The 23354-nt window shown below is 38.4% G+C and overlaps 2 protein-coding genes across 11 annotated transcripts in view; one reads left to right on the top strand and one right to left on the bottom strand.

The window, feature by feature from the left end:
- GAK (cyclin G associated kinase) overlaps positions 1-10730 on the bottom strand; it is a 131017-nt gene extending 120287 nt beyond the window's left edge. For 6 of the 8 annotated variants that reach the window (XR_004230037.1, XR_004230038.1, XM_031941635.1 and 3 more), the window contains exon 1: positions 10393-10730. Coding sequence is in view for 6 of the 8 variants with exons in the window: in XM_031941635.1 (XP_031797495.1) it covers positions 10393-10537 (145 nt within the window). In the remaining 2 variants the exon portion in view is untranslated. The remainder of the gene's footprint in view (positions 1-10392) is intronic. The other 2 variants (XM_031941633.1, XM_031941634.1) reach the window with 1 other exon arrangement.
- Positions 10731-10825: 95 nt separating this feature from the next.
- Positions 10826-23354, top strand: part of TMEM175 (transmembrane protein 175) — a 37772-nt gene continuing 25243 nt past the window's right edge. Inside the window, exons 1-4 of one of the 3 annotated variants that reach the window (XM_003773507.4) lie at positions 10826-10921; positions 15442-15710; positions 15894-15932; positions 19986-20083. In XM_003773507.4, coding sequence (XP_003773555.1) covers positions 15558-15710; positions 15894-15932; positions 19986-20083 — 290 coding nt within the window. In that variant the 5' untranslated portion in view covers positions 10826-10921; positions 15442-15557. Of the gene's footprint in view, positions 10922-15441; positions 15711-15893; positions 15933-19985; positions 20084-20811; positions 20856-23354 lie in introns of those variants that run through there. The other 2 variants (XM_031941640.1, XM_031941641.1) reach the window with 2 other exon arrangements.

The raw sequence follows: 23354 nt of genomic DNA, 5'->3' as shown, positions 1-23354 counted from the left end.
AATTTTTACTAACCACCTTGACTTGCTCAAGCTCCCCTACCATCTAGAGAGGACCAAACTGACCTGGGAATTAGAACCAGCTAAACAAAGGACAAACTCAGCATTGATTAAGCTGGGCACATCAGAAACTCCTTTTAGTATTTGCACATCAGCAATTCCTTGCAGTATTCACTTGCTGCCAACTCCCCGTGCTATGCCACAAAATCAACTAAGACTGGCTCATGTGGACCTACAACTCAATGAACAAACCTGATACTTACAGCTTTTTGAAAAACAGCCCTGCCCGAGGATATCCTGCTAAGATCACTATGCAATTACCCTGACCCCCAACTTGTGATTTTTGTATTAATAACCTGATCAAGATACCATGTGACTACAAACCGGAGCTTTGTATTTTTGTCTTTATAGTCTTTATAACCTGCTGCCTATACCCACCCTAAACTCAGTTTTGTGTTTCCATGTAATTGTTTGTCTTTCTTAGATTAAATTCTAGAAAAAGTTGACATAGGTAAAAAAAAAAAAATTAACTGGGAAAGAGTTAACAAATATATATACATACACACACACACACAAATAATTAGTACACCAACTAATTTGGAGACACTTTGTATGTATTTTGTATATATCTTTCAGCACAAATATATGTATAAGTTGTCAGCTCTACAGAATATATATCCTGGAGAAAGGACTTTCATTCTTGTCTCTATAGCTTAAAAAATGCTTGTTGAACGATTTAAGAGGAACACGCCTATTTGCTGTTTCCTATACTGGATATTGTTGCGTTCTGTGCCTTTGACTTGGTGGTGGAAGAAAAGAGAAGGTCTTAAGTAACCTCCATTACTAAGAAAACAGCTGTATTGGAAAAGACCCTTGGGAGGCCCAGGGACCCAGGCAGGGAGACACTACCTGTACCAGCAAGGATTCACTTAAAAGGAAATATAATAGATAATTCAAAATCATTTACTGGCTCTGGATACTTGCTGTTTCTTTTGATCAGCCTAACTAGCTAATTATTGTTTAACCTGGGCTTATATTAAAATGTAACAATATAAATCTGAAAGAGAAGAGAGCAGAATGGAATGTGTCAGGAGGAAGGCTGACACATTTAGGTCCAGTCAGATTATACCTTAAGTAATCTTTGAGACTCTCTTTAACATCAACTCCATAGTACCCAAGGAAAAGAAGGCAAATCTAAAAGAAAAAAACTAATGACCTTCAGAACTTTGAGACTTTCTGCCTCCCTCCCTAGCCAAACCACAGAGTTGTTTAAATAAGGACAATTAAAACTCAGTTTAAATCCGAGAAAACAAAGACAATGGCTCAACATTCTGATAGTTTTATAACTATTTTTCCCACCACAAAGGAACATTTCATTTCCTGCCCTCCAGGGAGACCTTCACACCTCTATCCTGCACCTGAAAACACCAAAATAAGGTCCCTTAGGATCATAGATGGAAGACTGGAAGAGAGCTTCAAGTTGGTCTAGGATTAGATTGCAGCATTAAGGGATTAATTGTCCAAGGTTATAGTAAGAGATAATTTTGTGATTTGAACCCAGCTCTTTTGATTCCAAATCAATCAGTGAATATTTATTAAGCACCTACAATGTCACAAGTAGTGTGTTAAGGCACCACACCACACTGTCTCTCTTCTGGCTCAATGACTAGTCCTCTCCTCATACTACAGTCCTCATCACCTCACTTGAACTTCTTACAATAATTCTCATGTTTTCCTTCATCCAGGCTTACTTTCTCCAATCCATCCTCACACAATTGCCACATATGATCAAGTTATTTATTCTTTTGCTCAAGAAGTTTCTATGACTCTCTGTAGCCTTTAGGTTAAAATAGAAACCTTTTTGTTTTGCATTTAAAACCCTTTTCCAATCTTGTTCCAGCCTATTCCTTTGAGTTGATTTACACATTACCCCCACACACACACACCACCAGCAGCAGCAGCTACAGTAGTCAGCTCTCAGCCCCATCCTGCCCCATCCTATCCCATCCCACCCAAGTACCATTCTGTCTCCTGCCTTCCACTTTTTTACAAGCTGTCCTAGAACTCAAATGTCTCCCTTTTCTCCAAGGCTCTACTTAAGTGCCACCTCCTTCATAAGGGCTTTCCTGTGTACCCTAGTAAATCTCCTACAAAAATCATCATGTATTTATTTTGTACATATCCATTTGTAGATATGTGAGAAAACCTACTCCACCAACCCCCACTCTCTCCAATAAAATATCAATTCCTAGAGGACAATGACTGCCTTAGTTTTTGGTCTTTGTATTCCCAATATTTATCAAAGCAAATAGAGAAGGTGCGTAATACTTGCTTGCTGACTGATTTTTAGACTAAATCTATGATCCCACTGTTTGTATTCTCACTGACAGAATAGAGAAGACATATGAATTGATACAACATAAAAGCAAGTAGAACCAGGAAGAGTATACAATAAATGGAAAAACCTGAATGGTGTGTAATCATAATGAACAAGTTTAGCCCTTCTAAGGACACAAAATAGTTATAAACTGATATGTAGGTTTGATTTTGATAAAATGTCCTGGCTTTTAAAAAATCTTTGTTGTACAAAAACATTATAAAAACAATTATTAAAGATCTCAGAACTTTAACATCTGCTCTCCATCTCCCAATAGGAGGTGAGAACTTAATATGTATGAGACAGATTTTCAAACATAGCCAAATTTGTTTTGCTCAACAATGCATATTTGTTATAAGGGCTTTTCTTTTTTTTTCTGGAGGGAAGGAAAGAAAACAGATGCAAAATTTAATTTAAAAAAACTTTTGTAATAGGGATAGGCTTGATTGGCAGATGAAGGGTATATTCAGGAATCTTATGATGAGAAAACAAAGGCATCAAAGCTTTCTTTTAAAAGATGACATATAGTTTGTTTTATTCCTCCTTTTTGGAGGAAATGAGGCAGATGTCATCTTTATGCTATAGAGAATCTAGTTTACACATATTCAATTACATTATTTGGAGTCATCCTTCAAATGACATACCATCCATTAAATTTTTCTAATTACTGTAGTCCACATTGAACCTGCCCTCTGTGAACTCCTATTGAGGATTCTGACTATATCACAATTTTGTGTCAACTGATATTTATTAATATGTACTATCTATAAGGGCTACAAAAAAATTTAAGACTGCAATCGTGGACTTCACAAACCTTACCACAAATTTCAGCTAGTTAATTCCAGTCAGGCAGAAGGGGTTTTTTTTAGAATTCCAGTCAGGCAGAAAGGCCTTTTAGAAATCATCTAGGCCAGGAATTCTTAACCTGGGGTCTTGGACATTCTCCTTCCCTCAAAGATATATGGATTGAGGATCCAGGAACACAGATTAAAATAAAAATACATACTTATTTTTGCTAACCTTTGGTTTATTTTATGTATCTATAAATTTATGTTATGCATTTAAAAATATTTTGAGATAAGGTTTATGAGCTTCAATGGACATGACACAAAAAGGCTAAGAATTCCTACTTGAATTGAAATTTAACATTTCCTTCTGTTATGAGTGAAGAAAATAAAACATTCAGAGAAGAGGTCTTCAATCTTCACCAGGTTGCCAAAGGGGTACATGACACATAAAATATTAAAGATCTAATTTAGTACAATTTAATTTTATAAATAAGGAAACAATAGCCCATAGAGATGAAACCACTTAACCAAGAATAAAGCTTTGAACTTAGGTTCCCCTAAGGGGGTCTCCAGATCCAGTTTTACTTCTACTGTCATAATCTTTTCTTAAGGAGACTAGACAAATACATGAAAATTTTAGTAAGTGGAGGATTAAATGAAGGATTAATGAGATATAATAAAGAAGTGCCATGAATTTAGAAAAGTGTGGGAGTGGTCTGGAAAGGCTTCATGAAGAAAGTAGGTTTATGAATTAACCTCTAAGAAGAATTAGGAGAAGGAGGTTCTGGACAGAAAGAGCAATAAGAGCAGACTTGAAGGAAGGATAAGTACACGATTTATTCTATGAACAGTGATTAAACCATTTTGACCAGAAAGAAGGATTCATGCAGAAAATTATAGAGAAGAATTCAATTCAACAAATATGTATTAGTGCTGGTAGAACTGTGAATGGATCCAATCATTCTGGAGAGCAGTTTGGAACTATGCTCAAAAAGTTATCAAACTGTGCATACCCTGTGACCCTGCAGTGTTTCTACTGGACCTATATCCCAAAGAGATCTTAAAGGAGGGAAAGGGGCCCACACGTGCAAAAATGTCTGTGGCAGCCCTTTGTGTAGTAGCAAGAAACTGGAAACTGAATGGATGCCATCAATTGGAGAATGGTTGAATAAATTATGGTATATGAATGTTATGGAATATTATTGTTCTGTAAGAAATGATCAGCAGGATAATTTCAGAGAGACCTGGAGAGGCTTACATGAACTGATGCTAAGTGAAATGAGCAGAACCAGGAGATCATTATATACGGCAACAAGACTATACGATGGTCAATAAGGATGGATGTGGCTCTCTTCAACAATGCGATGATTCAAACCAGTTCCAATTGTTCAGTGATGAAGGGAGCCATCTACAACCAGACAGAGGGCAGTGGGAACTGAGTGTGAACCACCACATAGCATTCTCACTCTTTCTGTTGTTGTTTATTTGCACTTTGTTTTCTCTTGCAGTACTTTTTTCTTCCTTCCTGAACTGATTTTTCTTGTGCAGCAAGATAGCTGTATAAATATGTATAAATATATTGGATTTTACATAGATATTTTAACATATGTAATGTATTGGACTATCTGCCATGGGGGAGGGGAGAGGAGGAGGGGAAGGAGGGGAAAATTTGGAACAGAAGGTTTTGCAAGGGTCAATGCTGAAAAATTTCCCATGCATATGTTTTGTAAATAAAAAGCTTTAATAATCAATAAAAATAAAAAACCCAATATGTATTAAATGGCTACTATATGCCAGATACCATGTTTAAAAAATAAAATCAAGGCATTTACATACTTCTGGAATAAAACTGGAAAAGAAGTTTGTGATTTAGAAAAATGTGATTACCAGAATGAGTTTAGACTTTATCCTACAAAGAGCTAGAAACTATTAAAAGGATTCTAAGCAGGGAAATAATAGCACCAAAATGTGTTTTAAGATCAACACATGCCATGAGGGCAGACCTGTCTAATGGCCAATCCCCCATGGCTAAAATGCATTCACTTCTTAACTCATCACAGAATTCCTCTCTTACATCCATAAGTGTCATAATCCAAACTATTACCATACATAAAGGTATCTATTTACATGCCTTTCAGAATACCTGAATCAGACAACTCAGGACATTCATTACTCTTCCTCCAAAATAAAGCTACAAAGGGAGCAGCCACAACAGCAGCCTGCTTTTTTTTTTTTTTCATATATTTCTCAGGTATCACTCTGAATTAGTTATTTGTGAATATATAATACTGTAAACTCCTATGAGAACAGAGCCTACACTTAATCTAAACTCTATAGCTCTCTCAGCCTAGCATAATTGTCTAGGCATAAGAGATGCTTAATAAATATGTTGCTAAATGAAATTGACAATTTCCCCATTTCATGGTGGGAACTTATAACATTTGAATACAGCATAGCAGCCTCTGTCCCTTTAGTGACTGTCCTTTTACATAACAAATTCAACATGACACACATGTATTAGGGACCTAAGATGTACACAGCACACTCTAACCTTTCCATGGAACCAATGACAGTGAAATCTTATCAATAGCATCTCTAGAAGCTTCTCCTCTCATTTCACTCATATGCTCACCACTCTAATTCAGATCCTATTCATCTCTTTACTGAACTATTTTTCCTTCTCCAATCCAACAGGATTCAAGTCTAATAATTGCACTCTCTGTTTAAAAATCTTTTCTGAAAGAACCATTGTGTCTTTAGTATAATATACAAACTCTTCAGCTTAGCATCTGAGGTCTCCTCCAATCTAGTTCCAACCTACCTTTATAGCCTTCTCTATTTCATTCTTATTTCCCCTTTACACTTCTTGCTTTCCAAACAAATCAACATATTAGCCTTTATTGCTTGTACATTCCATGTCTCACCATACATTTTCAGAAGTCATCCCCCTTGCAGGAATGCACTCCTTTCTAAGCCTCTGCCTCTCAGAATTTTTAGGTTCCTTCAAGACTCTACCAAGGTTCCACCCCCTTTTTAGTGTCCCCTGATCTCCACAAGTGAATTTTCTCTCTCCTTTTCAACAATTTAATATTCTCTTAATGTTTCTCTTTCCCTTCTTTCCATCGTTACTCATCTATGTAAACGGCTGTAAACTATGTCCACCCACCCCAACTCCACTTTTATTCCCTAACACCCTGTTCAATGTCTTACACATAACAATAAAAGTTTCCACATTAAACTGATGAGTATGAGAAGCTAGATATTCCATGTTTTCTGCAAAATTACCTTCTTACTAGCAGAATGAGACTGTTCAAGCAGCAGTGTTTGGAGCAGACTCCAAAAACCAGACTATAGGCTGCCAGCTAATTAACCAGAGGTTAAAATAAAGCGTAAAAATGTATCTTAGGTAACTGAGTTGACATTTTGTATCCTGAATTGTCTACAGAAATAGAAAGCATGTGTTCTTGTTACATGATTGTCCTACATTTAACTTGTTCATCTCTAGAGATGCTTTTACAAAGCTTCATTCATAATAGTGACTTGATAATATTTGAACATTAAATTGTGTCACCATACCCAATACAAGTTAAGAGGGAAAATATCAGTAATATAAAATAGCATCCCTAGAAATATATCATACCCTCTTGAGGATCCTAAAACAAAAACTGTCACATAAAGCTCTTGGCAGTTCTATTCTTATTACATACTCATACCTCCCTGACTTCTCAACTGTTTATGGCACAGCTAATCACATCCTCCTCCCCAAATCCAAGCAATACTACACAATTTGAACTTCCCCCTCACCCCTCCCACCTGCTGCTTCTCAGTGTCCCTTCAATGTCTTTTCCTATACCTTACTGTGGATATTCTTTGCCGTGGTACCTCTTCACTTTTTCTTTTCTCTCTACCCTTTCCTCCACTACAAGCAAATGCATTTCCATAGCTTAAACTACCACCTCTATGTAGCTGTCTCTCAAATCTATCTTATTTTCACACTAGACTTCTCTTTCACTTGAGTTTCAGACCTTTTCTCCAAGCTGCCTTGTCTCTAAGGTACCTTCACCCGGATGTCCCATAGCCACCTGATTTGAGGTCCACGTTCAGCTATCACATATTAGACACATGACACTGGGCAAATTGTTGAATAGCTCTAATCCTTAGATTCCTCATTTTAGAAGATTTTGGATTAAAACATCTCTAAAATGCCCTTCAACTTCAAAAATATAAAATCCTATGAACTACTTAACCAAAATTAATTTTTTTATCTTTATGTTTATACCTGTTCCTCTCTCTAATTTCATTATTTTTTTTTTTTACTAGAAAGGCCCTTTACTTAATTTCCCATGTTCATAAACCTTATCCAGTCACCACATATTATTTCACCTTCACATCATCTCTTACATCTGATCTTTCCAATATATTCCCATTCACCATTGTAGTACACACAGAAACACTATCAGTCCCCAAAGCATCCTTCATCCTGCTGCTAGATTATCTCCAATGCACAGATATGGTCAGGTCATTCCTCTGCTCAAAGATCTTCAATGACTTCCAATTGTCTGTGAAGTAAAATTCACTTTCACTTTTCATTCAGGCCAAAATCTTTTACAACTAACCTTTCCTGTCTTATCTCCTATTATTCCCCTCTACATATCGTTCTTTATTTTAGTCAAATTGGCTATTTGATCTCAACATTCCCAGCATTTTCCAGCTTCAATGCTTTTGCTCATCATGCTCTTCATTTATGGCTAGGATGGCCTTTCTCTTCTTATCTGTCCAGTTTTTAAAACCCAATTCATATGCTATTTCCTCCATGAAGCCTTCCCTACCCATCTTTCTCCACTCCTCCCCCACCAATAACAAAATTGCTCTTCAGATCTCATGTAACATTCTATTTCACAACTCTCTCCATTTATCATACACTATCATACAGTATAGTTTTCTCTGTATGTGGCTCACCCCCACTTTGGATCACTACCATAAAGAGCTGGAAAGGACCTTAGAATCCATCAGCTCCAACTTTGTTTTACAGATAAGAAAATCGAGGCCCAGGGAAATGACTTGTCCAAGGCCACACTGACAATCAGAAGAGAGGCTTGTATTCCTTCTCCCCCCTGGGTACTTTCCTATGAACTAGAGCTGTTATATAGATAGACTGCTTAAGTAAGGAACAGATCACCACTTCCATGGCTTGAACCATCACATTCATGCAAATCAACAAATATCTGATTTAGCATTACCCACATGACACCAACCTGGGATATCTCTTCCCCTCCCAAATCTTTTCACATCTCCAGCTGCTCCTTCTCACTGTAGTGATTTTCCCCTAATAACAAATATCCTCGTCTCAAAATTTTATCTTACTTTATAATTATTTGTCATGTTCTGCATACATGTTGTTTCCCCACAACAGAATGTAAGTTCCTGGAAGTCAGGAACTGTTTCACTTTGTCTCTGGATCCCAACTGCACTTAATATTTGCTGAATGAATGTCTCACAACTTGACCTAAGTCTTACGTATAATAGGAAATTTTCTCATGACTATCTTGAATTAATATATCTGGAAAGCTCTCAATATCCCCTTAAGAGCTAAGATATCTCTGAGTTTCAAGAGCTATCTTAAAAATTCTAAATCACCAAATTACTTTCAGTGAACTAAAAATCTTTTCCTTCCAGGAGTTCTACAGGAAGGAATCAATGTAGATACTTCCTGGCCGGAACCTTACCCTAACATTCCTCTAAAAATGCCTGTTACAATGTCTAGAACTGATTAAGCAGGCAGCCATATCCTTTCCCACCTCCCACTCCCAATCAAACACAAGAGTAGCAAATTTTCCTATCTGCTTTGAGATTATAGGTAAAACAAAGGCCAGAGTCTACTATTCTACCTAATTATATTCTAAGCTTGCTAGAGTTCCTTGACATTTATTCCAATGTTGAATTCTCCATGCTATGTGCTCTAGATCCAAATTGCATTCACTTCCTATAAGTACAATGTCACAAAAACGCCTCAATTAATAAAAATGATACCAACACTGAAATGTCGCAAGGGTTGAAAAAACATTTTTAAATGCCCAATGTTCTTTTTTTTAAAAATCGCTCATAGTGACAGGGAGAGAGTACAAAGACTGCAAAGTAAATGATCAGGTAATGTCAGAAAAGTGCTTTACAGAATACAAGTTTACAGACTTGTAGGACTAGCTTAGAGAACATTTAGTATAAGTCCAACAATCTACTTCTACACGGTTCTATTCTACTATTTACTTTGCTACCTATGACTCAACCTAGAATCACCGGAAAAACAAATAACTGCCCTATCTCTCAAAAGATATCTGGAAAGCTTCTAAACATGAAGCATTTGATCTTTATGGGCAACAACTTAAAGTCTAAAGCTTTAGGACAGTGTAATCTTCCGAGTATCACTAAATCAATGACGAAAAACTCTCCCACGGACACTTCAACCACAACCATTATCCTCTCTATTAATCAGAGCCCCTAATTAACCAAACAGACTGTGTGGGAAAGAACTGAACCCGAAGGTCCAGCTTATTTTACAGCTGAGAAACTGGGCAAATGGGGTTAAGTGATTTGTTTAAACAATCAGTCCCAGTTCTCAAAATTAAGGCTAATTTAGAAAATACAATAGCGTGCTACGAAGGAAACCGGCTTTCGACTTTCCCACTTTTTTCCTGCCAAAGACCAAACTCCAGCTCCCCGCCGCTCCTTTCAACATACAGCGGGGATGCATTTAGGTATCAGAATTGGCCAAATCTCCCAGGATTCCCGGTCTCCAGACGCGGTTTGCCCTCTCCTCAGGTGTCATTCACGGGACCTGTCTCTTCTCGGCTTCCCCTCCAGATGTGCCCAACCCTCCTCGCCTTACCTGCCTCGATCCCCTCCAGATGTGAGCTCACCGCGCGCCCCAGCTCCCTCTTTGACAGATGGTCACTTCTCTCGCCTGTCTTCCCCCTTCAAGAGTTCCCCCCTTCTGGACACAGCAAGTCCCGCTCCAATTCCTGCCTCCAGATGCGGCCCGCCCCCCCCCCCCCGCGTCCCCGCAGCCGCGGCCCGCCTCCCTCCCAGGTCCCCTCAGCTACGTCCTCCCCTCTGCTTCTCGCCCAAGGACGCCGCCGGCCCTCCCTCCCCCGGGGGCGCCCCAACACTGCCCGGCCGCGCTCTTGCGACCAGCGGCAGGTGCGCGCTCGCTCGGCCCAGCCGCGGGCCCCTCACCCTCGGCGATGACCCTCTTGATCCGCAGCCTCAGGTCGCCCAGTTCCACCGTCTGCCCCACGAAGTCGGTGTGGTCGCGGCTGGCGGCCCCACCCAGGGACCCCGGACCGGCCAGGAAGTCCAGCGCCGACTGCAGCAGGGACATGGCGGCGGCGGCGCCGGCGGCCGGACCGGCCCCGGCCGGGGGCTCCGCCGGCCGACGGGGGAGTGCGGGGAGGCGGCCGGGAGGCCGGCCGCGAGCCTGAGGCACCTCCCGCGCGACCCACTCCGCGGCCCCTCTGCCGTGGATCAACAGTCAACCGCCCACCGGACCGCCATCTTCCGCCCCTGCGCGCCGACGTCGGCGCGAACGTAACGCGTCACGGCGAGTCACGGCGCCGGCCACTCCATTGTACGCCACGCGCCCCAATCCCGCGACCTTCCTCTCCGCCCGGCCTCGGTGTTTCTGCGTCCCCCGCGGCCCCGGAAGACGGCGCGTGCGCAGTGACCTCGGGAGCGCGGCGCTTCGGGCGGCAGCGTCTACTCTGAGGTAATTTCTCTTCTGCTTTCCTGACTCCGGTACCTGGCCCCAGGCGTCAGCCCCGAAGTGGGCGGGAAGAGGGCGGGTCCTGAGGGAGACCCTGATTAACTCGTTGTCTGGAGTCTGAAATCTGACTCTCCACTGTTTGCCCCTGTTGCTTCCAGCGCATTTTCTGGTGTCACATAAAGTCTAATGCTTCCATATGACCACCTTTGACGTGCTGCTTCTCTTTGCCATCCACCCTGCTGCATTTCCCTTCAGACAGTAGAACCTATCTTGCAACTGCAGCCTCCTGTGTGTATTGTCTCCTAATCTAGAATGTAAATAAATTTGCCTGCTTCAGCCTAGTTTTTTTATTTATATCCCTAGTGCTTTGCTAGGGACTAAATAAGTGGTTTGTTTTCTCATTCATTCCAAATAAATATGAGTTCCTTAAATTCACCATCTTATGTCTTGGTTTCCATGATTACCTTTCTTCTGCTAGATGAAATTGGATAAAACAGTATCCCACAAATATGGTTCCCTGGTCACACTCTTGTGTGTATATATAGTGAATGATGAAAGGCTTTCAGTGATCCTGTGTCTGATATGTAAAACTAGAGGTGCAGACTGGGACATGTTTTCAGACATGGTTAATTTGTGGATTTTTTTCACTTCACTTATTATAGGGAAGGGATGAGAGGGGAAGAAGGCAAATGATAAGTACTATTACCCACCCACCCACCCTTCTCTGGGGAAGATACAAAGAAAATGCATACAAGAAATCAGAAGGAGGTTTTAAACTACAGATAAGTGGGATATCTTTGGAGATAATGTGCTAAATTAAGTGTTCTATGGACACGTCATATATATTCTTTTAAATTGTACATAATAAAATTCATGGTTTCATAAGCAATATTCTAGCTATTTGCGTTCAGAGCAAACATTTTAAAAATCAAAATCAAAAATTGCAACAACAAAGCATCGGAAGCTCGAATGGAGTGAAAAGCTTTTGATCAGATCGTAGTGGTTAACGTACATCAGAAGATTCATTAATGGAGTTACATTATTTTAACAATTTTGAGCTGTTTTTCAAATTTTGAGCTTAACACCAGGAAGTTCCTACTTGAATAAAACTAAGCATTTTGTAACTGGGTTTTTTTGGGCAACTTGCAATTTTGTGACAGTCTCTGGAATATAGTAGGGCTTGAAGCATGTTTCTCTCTCTAAAATTTGCTTTGTAGCATCGAGCCCACTAATTGCTAAAACTGACAGCCTTTTTTCAGTCCTCATGCTTCTTGACTTCTGCATTATTAGATGCAATCAAGAACCCCCTCTCCTTACACACTCTTCTCTTCCTTGGCTTATGTGACCACTTTCAACCACCTTCCTCCAGTCCTTTTCCTCATACAGCTTTCAAAAGAACAGGGGCTTAAGCATGTTGACTCCTCTGCTTAGAAATCTTCAAATTCTGGAATGCTAAACATGAATCCTATATTTACATAGAATGCCTTTCCAAACCTGTGTTCCCTCTTTCCCTGATACCATTGCTTCAAGATTTACAAGGGAACAGAATATATATGGAAGCACAGGCAGGGTCACAGTGCCACCTGTTGACTACCTCTAGAAACTGCACAATATTAGTCTGAGCATCCAGATGCATTACTGTGCTACTTTTTCCTCCCCAAAACACTCTGAAGTACATCTCCAACAACTAAGTCTCCAAAGTTAAAAAGTGTGCATGAGGCTTATAGTTGGAGAAGGTATTAAGAGGTTGAAGATCAATTATTCATTTTATTGATGAACATCAGTTATTCATCATTATTCATCCATTATTCATTTTTATTACTCAAGGAGTAACTAATTTTCATGAAAAAGATGTAAGAAGCAGTAGAAAGCAAACTAGTATCAGGTGGAAAAAAAGGTTCTTGACAGCAATTTCCTTGTTCTTTCTTCATGCATATAAGTATATCCTTGGAATTTGAGGTCTCATCTAGTCACCAATTTTGAACTAGCTTATTTGGTCTATTGTTTGCTGCTGACCTGGCTCAAAGAACTAGATGATTGTCTAGAAGAGAAAAAACATCAGAAAGCTTAGTTCACATCGTGATCCCATTGTCTGTCTCCTGAGGTAGAACAGCACACTTTTCCAGGAACCTTGAAAGGTTGCAGTTTAAAGATCAGAAAATGAATTACCAAGTCATTGATAGTAGAAAGACTTGTCTTTTGTTCACAAGAAAATAAGAGGCAGTCAATTAAATTTTCAATCCCTAAACTAGTCCTTAGAGAAGGAAGTTAATTGCTTTTCTTATTCTACCGAGCAGAAAGGTCTGGAGGGTTTTTTTTTTTTTTTACTCCTGATCCTTATCTTGCTGTAAACTGAAAAGTATCCTAGTATGTAATTTAATATGGTCTGTTATCCTCAAAATGGTTTTTAAACTGTTCTGGTTAACCCTCCCCAAATTTCAGCTTGCAACAGACTTGTCACTAGCATAGAAGGAAGAAAAAAAACTTATCTATAGCAGGTGAAGTAAAGCTGCTATCTAGCACTTTAAATTGATCTACTGTATAAATGAATGGTATGACAACTTTTAATAAAATCATATAATTCGGAAAGACTTCTTGTTTGATGGTATTTTTTTGACTGCTCGAATCTAGATTTGGAATTGCAAAACCCTTGGTGCCTGCAGCATCTTATTTCCCCTTCTACTTGATAAATAACTGTAGATGAAATGTCAAAGCTGATCCTAGTCCAGCTGTTTACCAGTTAAGTGGGACTGATTCCTGACCTGATTTTGAGGAACAGAATCACTTTCAGTCGTTCTATGAATCCCAAATCAAAGCTCTGCCCAAAACACCTAATATTTTGCAAAAAGAATCTGGAAAGCTCTAACTCCTGATCCTTAAATGATAAGGAATTCAAAATGTACCAACCTACAACACAATTCTCTATGGTTATATTGCTGATACCTCCCCTAACCCTTGCCAAAAGAATGTAGAGACTCGTTTCATAATATATTCTCCCTGATATCTGCCAAGGAAACTAAAGTTAATCACTTGAAGGACAATAGTTATCCTAGTATACAATTTCAAATGTTATTAGAAATGAAAGTGATCTTAGCCAATCCAGCCTTTTTATTTTGAAAGAGGATAAGACTCAGATGAAATGACATCCAAGGCCATGCAGAGCTAGTCATATAGCTAGACTTAGAATCCAAGTTTCTTAACTCCCAATCTAGCCTTTCTTGAATTCCAGATAATACATTCTTTCTGCACTGACTGCTAGATATAATAGTACCTTGCACTGAAAAATCTTCAAAATTGTACTCATCTTCTCCCCAAAAAAACTCATTCCTCTCCCTAATTTCCCTTTTTAGTTGGAGGTACCACCAATTTCCAAGTCACACAGACTCATCATCTTTTGGGAGTCCTCTCTGATATTTCACTTTGTTTTATCTTTTATAATGGCCTATTTGCTTCTGCTTCCGCAATATGTCTTCTAAATTGCTCTAACCACTCTAGAAAATAATTTGAATTGACTTGAGAAAACTCCCTGAACTGTTCCTACCCTTTGACTCAACAATCCCACTAAAAGACTCAGAGATACAAACATGTATAATAGGTAATGTGTTGTAAGAAAGGACAAATGAATTCAGAGAAAAGACTTTGAAACTGATAAAGCAATCTAATCTGCCCCATGTGAACAATATACACAAAGACTACAGTAACATTAACAAAATCAACATTTCAAATGAGGTATAAACTGCACACATAGTTGCAGTATCAGCTTTAATCACCTGACTTACTTTGTGACAAGGGAAGGTTAGGGTGGGGGTGCTATTTTAAGGAACAGAATTCAAAGGAAAAGATTGGTATAAAAATCATCGATGAAATGTTTATACACACACACTGCACCAATCACGTTCATTCCCTTCTCTTCACTGGCACCCTAACAGAGCCTTTATTACAGCCTACCTGATTATTCCATACCTGAATTTGGCTATCTCCAGGCTCCTCTGATTCATCTTTACACTACTGAGAATAATCTTCCATATACAAGGTTGGGATTGTGACACTTCTACTTATCCCCACTGCCTACCACATAAAGCATAAACTATATTCTGAAACTGAAGTCTCTCCACACTCTGACTGCAGCCTATTTTTCCAGTCTAATTTCATTTCCTCTGGTTTCAGTTGAAGTCTTTACTTCTCTATAAAGGCCAAGTTAGGTACCCATTTCACCATGAAAGCTTTTCTCTCTCTCTCATAAAATTAATCTCCTGAAAATTTCTTAATAGATTTTTTTACTCAGGTACTTATTTGTCTTTTTTCCTATTAGATTATAAACTCCTTTCAGAGTAGTCCTTAGCATGTAGTAGCCATTTACTAAAGGTGGATTGCAGCAGTCAAGAAAAGCCCTTTTTGTTTGCTAAAAGGTACACCTTTGCAGGTGGCTACAGGGTGAGGAGAGGGAAATAGACGGAAGTGCTTCTCCTTTGTGACCTCTTCTTCTCCCTCCACCCCCGTGCCTCTCGGGTTTTCCTTCTCAGAGATTCATAAAACCTGGAGAAGTGGAATCTGGACTCCCAAGTTCCTTTTGCTCTGGGCATGCTCACCAGCTGCCAGACGAGGGTGGTTTCCTGGTAAATAGGAAGCTCCTGGCCCCATGGCTGGAACAGAGACCCCCGAGGAAGATGCCGAAGTACAAATGGAGCTTGCAGCAGAGTCGGGAGATGGGAATGCCTGCGACAATACCCAGTCATCCCACCGAATGCTCAGCTTCAGTGATGCCCTGCTGTCCATCATCGCCACTGTTATGGTGTGTATGTCCTCCTGTCTGCGCCTTCCCTCAGCACCTCACATCCCTCCCTGACCCCATGCCCCAACCAAATGCTCCTTCCTCAGGCTTCAGACCAAATGTGTGCTGTTTGAGAGGAGAAACAAGTAGTTCTCAGCACAAGTATTCTGCTACTCATCTTGTTTTGTTTCTTTCCTGTTGCAGATCCTGCCTGTGGCCCACACGAAAATCTACCCCGACCAGGTATTCTACACAATTACTTGCAGAATTAGGGCCTCAGGGACTGTCTCCTTGCTACTGGTGATTGCCACCACCAACCTTAAGCCTTTTATTAAGAAAGCAGTTGACTCTTTATTAGGGCTTAATTAGAAAATATACTGTTGTCTTCCTTAAGACTTAGCAAATATGGCTTGACGTATGTCCCGGCAGAATCATTTGGTTAGTGAACTGTTCTGGTTAATCAGATCTATTCATTCACCACAGCCACAGCTGAAGACTCAGTTCCATAGGGGCTAGAGATGTATAAGACAGTTCAGGGAAAGGAAAAGAACTAACATATGTAAAACAACAAATGCCAGAGTACTGGGCCCTTTAAGTGCAATAGAAGTTTAAAGGAGAATGTCAAGTGTGACTTGGAAAGGTTTTTCGAAGGAATATGACAAAGACCTTGAAGGCAGTACTCCAGTACACAGAGAGAAGAGCAATAGCCCCAAGGCAGGAATGGCTGCATACAACTCTTCAGAGCACAGCAAATTAGGCCAGCAGGGAGGAAATGAGGTTCAAAAAATATTATGTTTAATTTTTAAACAGAACTCCAAACTGACACATCCAAATAAAAGTATCCTTCTTTGAAGGTTTTTGTGATGATGCTTACTGCCAGTGATCAAAACATTTTTAAACTCCACTTTTTAAAATTTCCTTTAGAGCCTGATTGGCCCTCAAGGGCAAATTTAATTTTTGGAAACATCTAAAAATATCATTCAGAGCTAGAGGTAAAACCAGTAGATAAAGTAGGTAACATCAGCTTGGGTTTTTGATGTTTTTTTAAGTGACCATAAAATAAGATGTCATCTCATGCTGTTGGCTCTGAAAGAAGTTCCAGAGAAGAGTACTATACTATACTATGAACAATAGCAGCATCCATGGAATAAGCATATTACCTCGTAGGCACCTGAAAAGATAACAATTCATTCGATATGCTCCAGTCTGTTCATTGCTTTGCAGCCATAACCCATTTTATGATTTGGAGAAGCCTCCTATAAAGAATTCAATTGAGCAAACATTAAGGTCCTATTGTATGTAGAATACTGTGAGAGATTTAAAGTTTCATTTTATTTGCTATAAAAATGCTGCTTTAAATCACCAGAAAGCATTTGATGCCTTAAATCTAAGATTTAAAATCATAATAAGCTTTCAATACTGATTTTTCCCCATATAATTTTGTATTTCCATATGGTTTCTGAGACAGTAGTATCTCGGCACATGTTTATGTCCCCAAACAATCAATAAAACTGAAATTACTGACCCATTTAGACTGGATGCATCCATGTTGATTGCTTAGTAATAAAATTTAGCTACAGACCTTTATTTGGAGACAATCCCCTGATGATCTCTTTGATTTACTACTGACAAACTCTAGGTATATAATAACCTTGCTTCCATCAACATTTATTAATCTATTTAGGGCTACTAACCATCTCACAGTCGCTTATTGGAACAAAAATAGAATAAAAGCCATGATTCTTGGTGCTTTTATTTAAAGGAGCATCATTCTAGTCAATATAGGAATTACTGTTCTGATAAAGGACTCAACTACAAGGAACTCCTGTACAAACAGAACATTTGTTCAGAGAGAGTTCTAAAAATATCCATCATTTTGCAATTGTTTTTTCCCCCCAAGTGTTTCTGAAGTGAAATGAAAATCATTTTCGAGGCTATATTTACTTAGCATCAATAATATACCTACTTCTTTAAAAATTACAGTACAGAAAGTATTCTAAGACATACTCACCTTGTCCAGAATATGTTACTTGGACTTTTATGAGAATAATATGGCAATTCTCCACTGAAAGCCATTTTTAAAAAATTATACTTCAGTTGCTCATCATGATATGAAAGGTGACCCTGTATTCTCAAGCTATATATAGTAGAGTGCCAACTTTGGCAGATCTTACTTGGCTAAATAAAGATGCTTCAAATAATTGGGTATGTGCCCATTGTCTGGGACTGGAGAGTTCATCACCAGAGTAGGTTCAGAATGATGAATTTTTAGGCCACAACTACCCTAAAAGACCAGCTACTAAGATATAAAAGAATTATGAACTGTTCTGTGGAGGAACTTTCCATCCACAAGGACAAATTACAAGTACCTGAAGTATTCAAATAAGCAATGTTACTCTAAAGAGTATGTCACTGAGATGAAAGGATGATCCTTTGTAGCTTAAGATGTATGATGAGGAGATAATAATTCCAGTTAACCTAATCGTAGGCATGCAGATTCTACCTGATTCTAATACCAAAGATGTTGATTTCTTTAAAAATTGGGTCAAAAAATCAAAATTGAAAGTGATTCAGGCCATCCTTGCAACTCTCAAGAAAGACTACAACCACACTAAGACAAGTTGGATAAAAGAAATGCCTATAATTATCTCTATTTGTAGATGGGATTTAGAGTTTGGAAAAACATTCATAGAAATGCAACTACTAGATTCTATTTTTGAAGCTTAGGTAATAAGATTTAAAACATTCTAATAATCTAAGTGTATTTTCATGTATTTTAGATTTATAGATTTAAATGTGGACTTAGATTTACATTATTTGTATAGTTATTGATATTTATCATATAAGTTTATTTTTGTGGTGGCAAAAAATTGGAAACAAATTGGAGATGACCATTAATTGAGGAATAGCTAAAGAAATTTTGGTCCATGAATGTAATGGATTATTACTGTCCTGAAAGAAATGACAAATATGATGCATACCAAGCATGGAAAGACTTGAACTGATAATAAATTAAGTATTTACCAAAAAACCAAAAAACACAATGATTACAATGCAAATAGAAAGAACCACAAAAGAAGTAAAAGAGAATGTTGCAAAATTACAAAGCATGGTCTCGAAGAAGAGACTAGAGGAAATATTCCCCACTCCTCTCCTTTGCTGAACTAGTAGGAGGTCCAAGGATGTGGGCTTTTCAGATTTTTTTTTTTTTAAGATCAGTCTTGTTTATCTAATCTTCTTCTTTCTATTTTTTACCAAAAAATGTTACTTAAAATGCCTCTCTGGGATGGATGAGGGATGCTAGGAAAAAAATGCATTTTATTTCTTCATTCATAGATACATAGAGTAAAAAATGCCATTTAACAAAGTTTGGTTCAATTTAACTGAGTTCAGGTCCTTAGCAATAGGATTTATTTTCTAAGCAAAGATAAGTTATCATTTAACTGAATTAGTCTAATCTGGTTCAACACACATGGTTGCCTAATAATGTAATTTGTGACCCCAAGTATCTTAAATAGAACTTTTTTTATGTTTCTCAGTTATGCTGTCATCTTTCAAGTTTCCCATGAAGTAATGACCATTTACTGTTCTGAACAGACCTTCCTTCCTCTCCCATTCTGTGCTCCAAATTTGAGGTCATTTCACTACCTATTTATACTTCAGAGAAAGGGCTGGGGAAATGAACTGAGCCCGCTAGTTGTGATTTTCCTCGACTTTGCTGAAAGAGAAAGATGCAACTATTGAATGAAGTTAAAATTTGGAGATTAACAACAGTTAGCTGCAAGCTTACAATTATTCTTCTCTTCCCAGCCTCTTTATAGCTGAGTATCCAGCTTTTTGAAGATAAAACAGCCTCTCCAGCAACTTGCGAATTCAATCTAACTCAGTTCTGCTTACTGAGAACCTACTGTCTGCTGCCTAGAACTAGGATCAGGAAAAGTAATTTAAACTACAAATGTATGCATTTTAGTGTAGTGGGTTTTTTTTAGCCATAAGCTAATTTTGGAGAAGAAAGCGTTGAGTGTTTTTATCTATTACTTTTCTCCCTGTTCTTTGGAAAAAATGCAGATGAGCTGGGACATGGCCATACATAGGAAATGCATGGGAAACCAAAAGGTTAAGGTTAATGTAGAGATAGAATAAAATGCATCTTCAGTCAGATGTGCTGCTACCCTATATCTTAAGAAATGGATGGTGTTGCCATTCTTGTATGATTGAAGAGTTGTATCATTTGTAGATTAGTAAATACAGATGCATGCCAGATTCTTCTACTGATAATACTGTCTTTCATTTCAGCGTTTTGACAAAAGTATACAAAAACTTCTAGCAACTAAAATTGCAGTTTACCTGATGACATTTTTAATAGTAACTGTGGCTTGGGCAGCACACATAAGGTATGCAAAATGGCAAGTGTTTTTTTAAATGTCCAAAATCTAAAAGAACAAGCAGATTTTGCTAACTTGCTACAATAAGTCATTTCTTTGCAGCAACAATGGAAATTAAGTTAATAAGTACATATTGGGATTCTTCTGTGTAAGAATTCAAGTATAATCTGACAGGTTATATCATATACCCTTTTCTACATCATGGAGGGAATAAATTAGTAAATAACTTAAAATAAACTTATAAAGAGACATCTACTTACATTCCACAGCTTCACAGTAGTAACAATAACTTGCCCCCATCCTACACAGTGCATATTGTTGTAAGCATTTATTTAGCACCTACTACATGCCAAGCATCATGCTAAGCCCCCTCATTTTCAATGACCATTGCACAATGACCACAGTATTCTGGCATATATCCAGAAGAACAAGTCATAGTGAAACATGACAACCACTTCCATATTCCCGGTTACAAAAGGAGAAATGAAACTCAGTATTTTGCCTTGCTTAATAAATTACCAAAGAGTATCTTAGTAAGTTATTTGCATAATACTAAGGAAACATCCTCACAAAGGAAATTGTTAACACACAAGAAAACATATATAGTGGCTAAAACAAAAATAGCTTTTTTTTTTCCTTCTAAACTAAACTAGAGATGTTTTAAAAATCATTTTATTTGTTCATACAAAATTTTCTACAATGGCCACAATGATTTTCCTTTTTTTCCCTTAGTCGTTTTCTTGAATTCTGAAAAACTTCAGAGAACTACAGAATTTCAGAGGTAAAAGGACCTTAGGAACCATATAAACCAACCCAAACCAAAAAAGAATCCCTTCTACAAAATAACCAAATGTCCTCCAGCCTCTGCTTGAAAATCTCCAAGGAGAATGAAGCCTACTGTCTCTCAAGAAATCCACTCTTAATAAGGTTTTTCTAACCACAAGCCCAAAATTAACCTAATTATAATTTCTGGCAGTTGTTCCTGGTTCTATCCTTTGGGACCAAATACTATAAATCTAATTTCCCCTTCCAGATGACAGCCTGTTAAATACTTCAAAAGGAATCTCCCTCTATCTCCATCTCCATTTCTTGCTACTAATCCTTATATGGCATAGACTTAAAAACCTTCACCATCCTAGTTGGCTTCTAAATGCTTTCCAATTTTATCATTGTTCTTCAGAAATCTGAACTCATACTACATTTGTGGTCTAACCAGGGCAGAGAACAGTGGGAACCATCACCACCTTTAAGCTGTGTCTCTCCTTATGTTGTCTAAGATCATATTTGCTCAGTGGCTCCCATTAATACAACATTAATTCATTAAATTTGCAGTCCACTGAAAACCCCTTTTCAACAAACTAATATCTAGCCCCATCTCCCTAATTCTGTACTTTTGAAGTTAATTTTTTAAAATTTAAGTATGGAATTTCACATTTGTATTAAATTTCATCTTCTTAGTTTAAGACCAATGTTCTACCCTATCAGGATCTTTTTTTGTCCAGATTTTGTCATCTTATACATTAGTTGTAGACTGGATGAAACCATCGTTCAGCAACTCACCCTTCCTCACTCCCACAAAAAGCCTAATTTTTAAAAAGTCATCATACTTTATCACCAGTTGCTAGTATGGTAGATTAAAAACAGTATTTAATTTATGAAATATTAATGTTTTGGGTATCAATATTATTTGTATAGCATTTATAGAGATACAAGCTTATAAATAGGATTTAAACATGTTGACTGCCTTCTTAACTATGTTCTTAAAGGAATGCTTTGGGCCTATATTTTTAATAAAGACATCTCTGAAAGGATAGTAGAATTTCAATATGAAAATAGGATTCTACTTCAGAAAGCATCCGATTTTTATGCATTTTCTAAGATTTCTGTAATGATCTAAAAATATCATTTATAATATGAAACACAACATAGAATTTGCACTCTTTCTGTTCTTTGCTTGCATTTTTGTTTTTCTTCTGAGGTTATTTTTACCTTCTTTCTAAATCCGATTTTTCTTGTGTAACAAGATAACTGTATAAATATACACACATATATAGTATTTAACATATACTTTAACATGTTTAACATGTATGAGACTACCTGCCATCTAGGGGAAGGGGTGGAGGAAAGGAGGGGGAAAGTTGGAACAGGAGGTTTTGCAAGGGTCACTGTTGAAAAATTACCCATGCATATGTTTTGTCAATAAAAAGCTATAATAATAAAAAATTATATATCATTTATAAATCAAAGTTTTCATCTGCAAATCTGAATTCCACAGAAATAGAGTCAATCTCAGAGAATCTGAGTGACAGACAAAGATGAGAATCCCAGGGATTAATCTTAGCCACTCTGGCCAAATGGGCTCCAGGATTTCTATGTATGGCTTTTTTTTAATGTCTCACCCAAGGTCACTTTGCACTCTATCTTCATGTTTCTGTGGTCAGTTACAAAGGCTAGTTTAGTTACAACTTAGTTCTGCAGAAAAAAGACCAGACCCGGTTTGAGGAGCTGATAATCTTAGGTGCCAGAGCCATCTGGGTTATGATGGCACTTTTTAGAAAATCCTAGGAGATGGTATTACCTTTTAGGCCAGCTTGCCTCGGATGATCCTAGGAGCCAGATTTAACAGCTTCCAGGTTGGCTCTTAGAAATAACTGCACCATCTAAATGGGCTTTGACCAGGACCCCGCTGCCTCTTCCCCCAGTTGGCTCCCCTCTATCTCTGGCTGCTCCACCATGCCTCTAGTCTTTCCTTAGCTTGCCTTTCATCTCTTAGAACCCCATTCTTTTCCCACTTTCCTCACCCTCTCTGTCTCTCTGCTCCTTTTCATATCCCAATGAGATTCCTCTTCCTCCTTCCCTTCCCTACATTGCTCATCCCCTCTCCAGTTTGGTTCTAATCCAAGCCCTGGATTTTCTATCTTTTCTCCTTCAGTCTGTGTAGTATAGTGGAAAGAATGCTGGGTTTAAAGTCAGAGGACCTGGGCTAAAATCATAATTCTTTAGCTTACTGCCATGTAAGCCTAAGGGTGAGTAACTGCTTCTTCATCTATAAAACAGGGAATCGACCTAGATCTGAGGCTCTTCCAACCTGAGATATATGGTACTGTGATCTAGCCACTGAGATGCCCACCCTACAACAGGCTTGCCCCGGGGCTCCTTGACCTGCTGCCTTTGTCAGATGAGGAGGCCTTTCAGAGCACTGCTATAGACAATGTGGTCTGCCTCAGAGAGAGTCCTTAGGCAGGACTGCCAGTGTCCAGAAACCTGGAAAGCAGCGCTC

The sequence above is a fragment of the Sarcophilus harrisii genome, chromosome 6 (genome assembly GCF_902635505.1).
Source record: "Sarcophilus harrisii chromosome 6, mSarHar1.11, whole genome shotgun sequence".
Taxonomy (NCBI): Eukaryota; Metazoa; Chordata; class Mammalia; order Dasyuromorphia; family Dasyuridae; genus Sarcophilus; species Sarcophilus harrisii.
The sequence above is the reverse complement of the archived record's forward strand: the minus strand, read 5'-3'. Positions and strand labels throughout refer to the sequence as shown.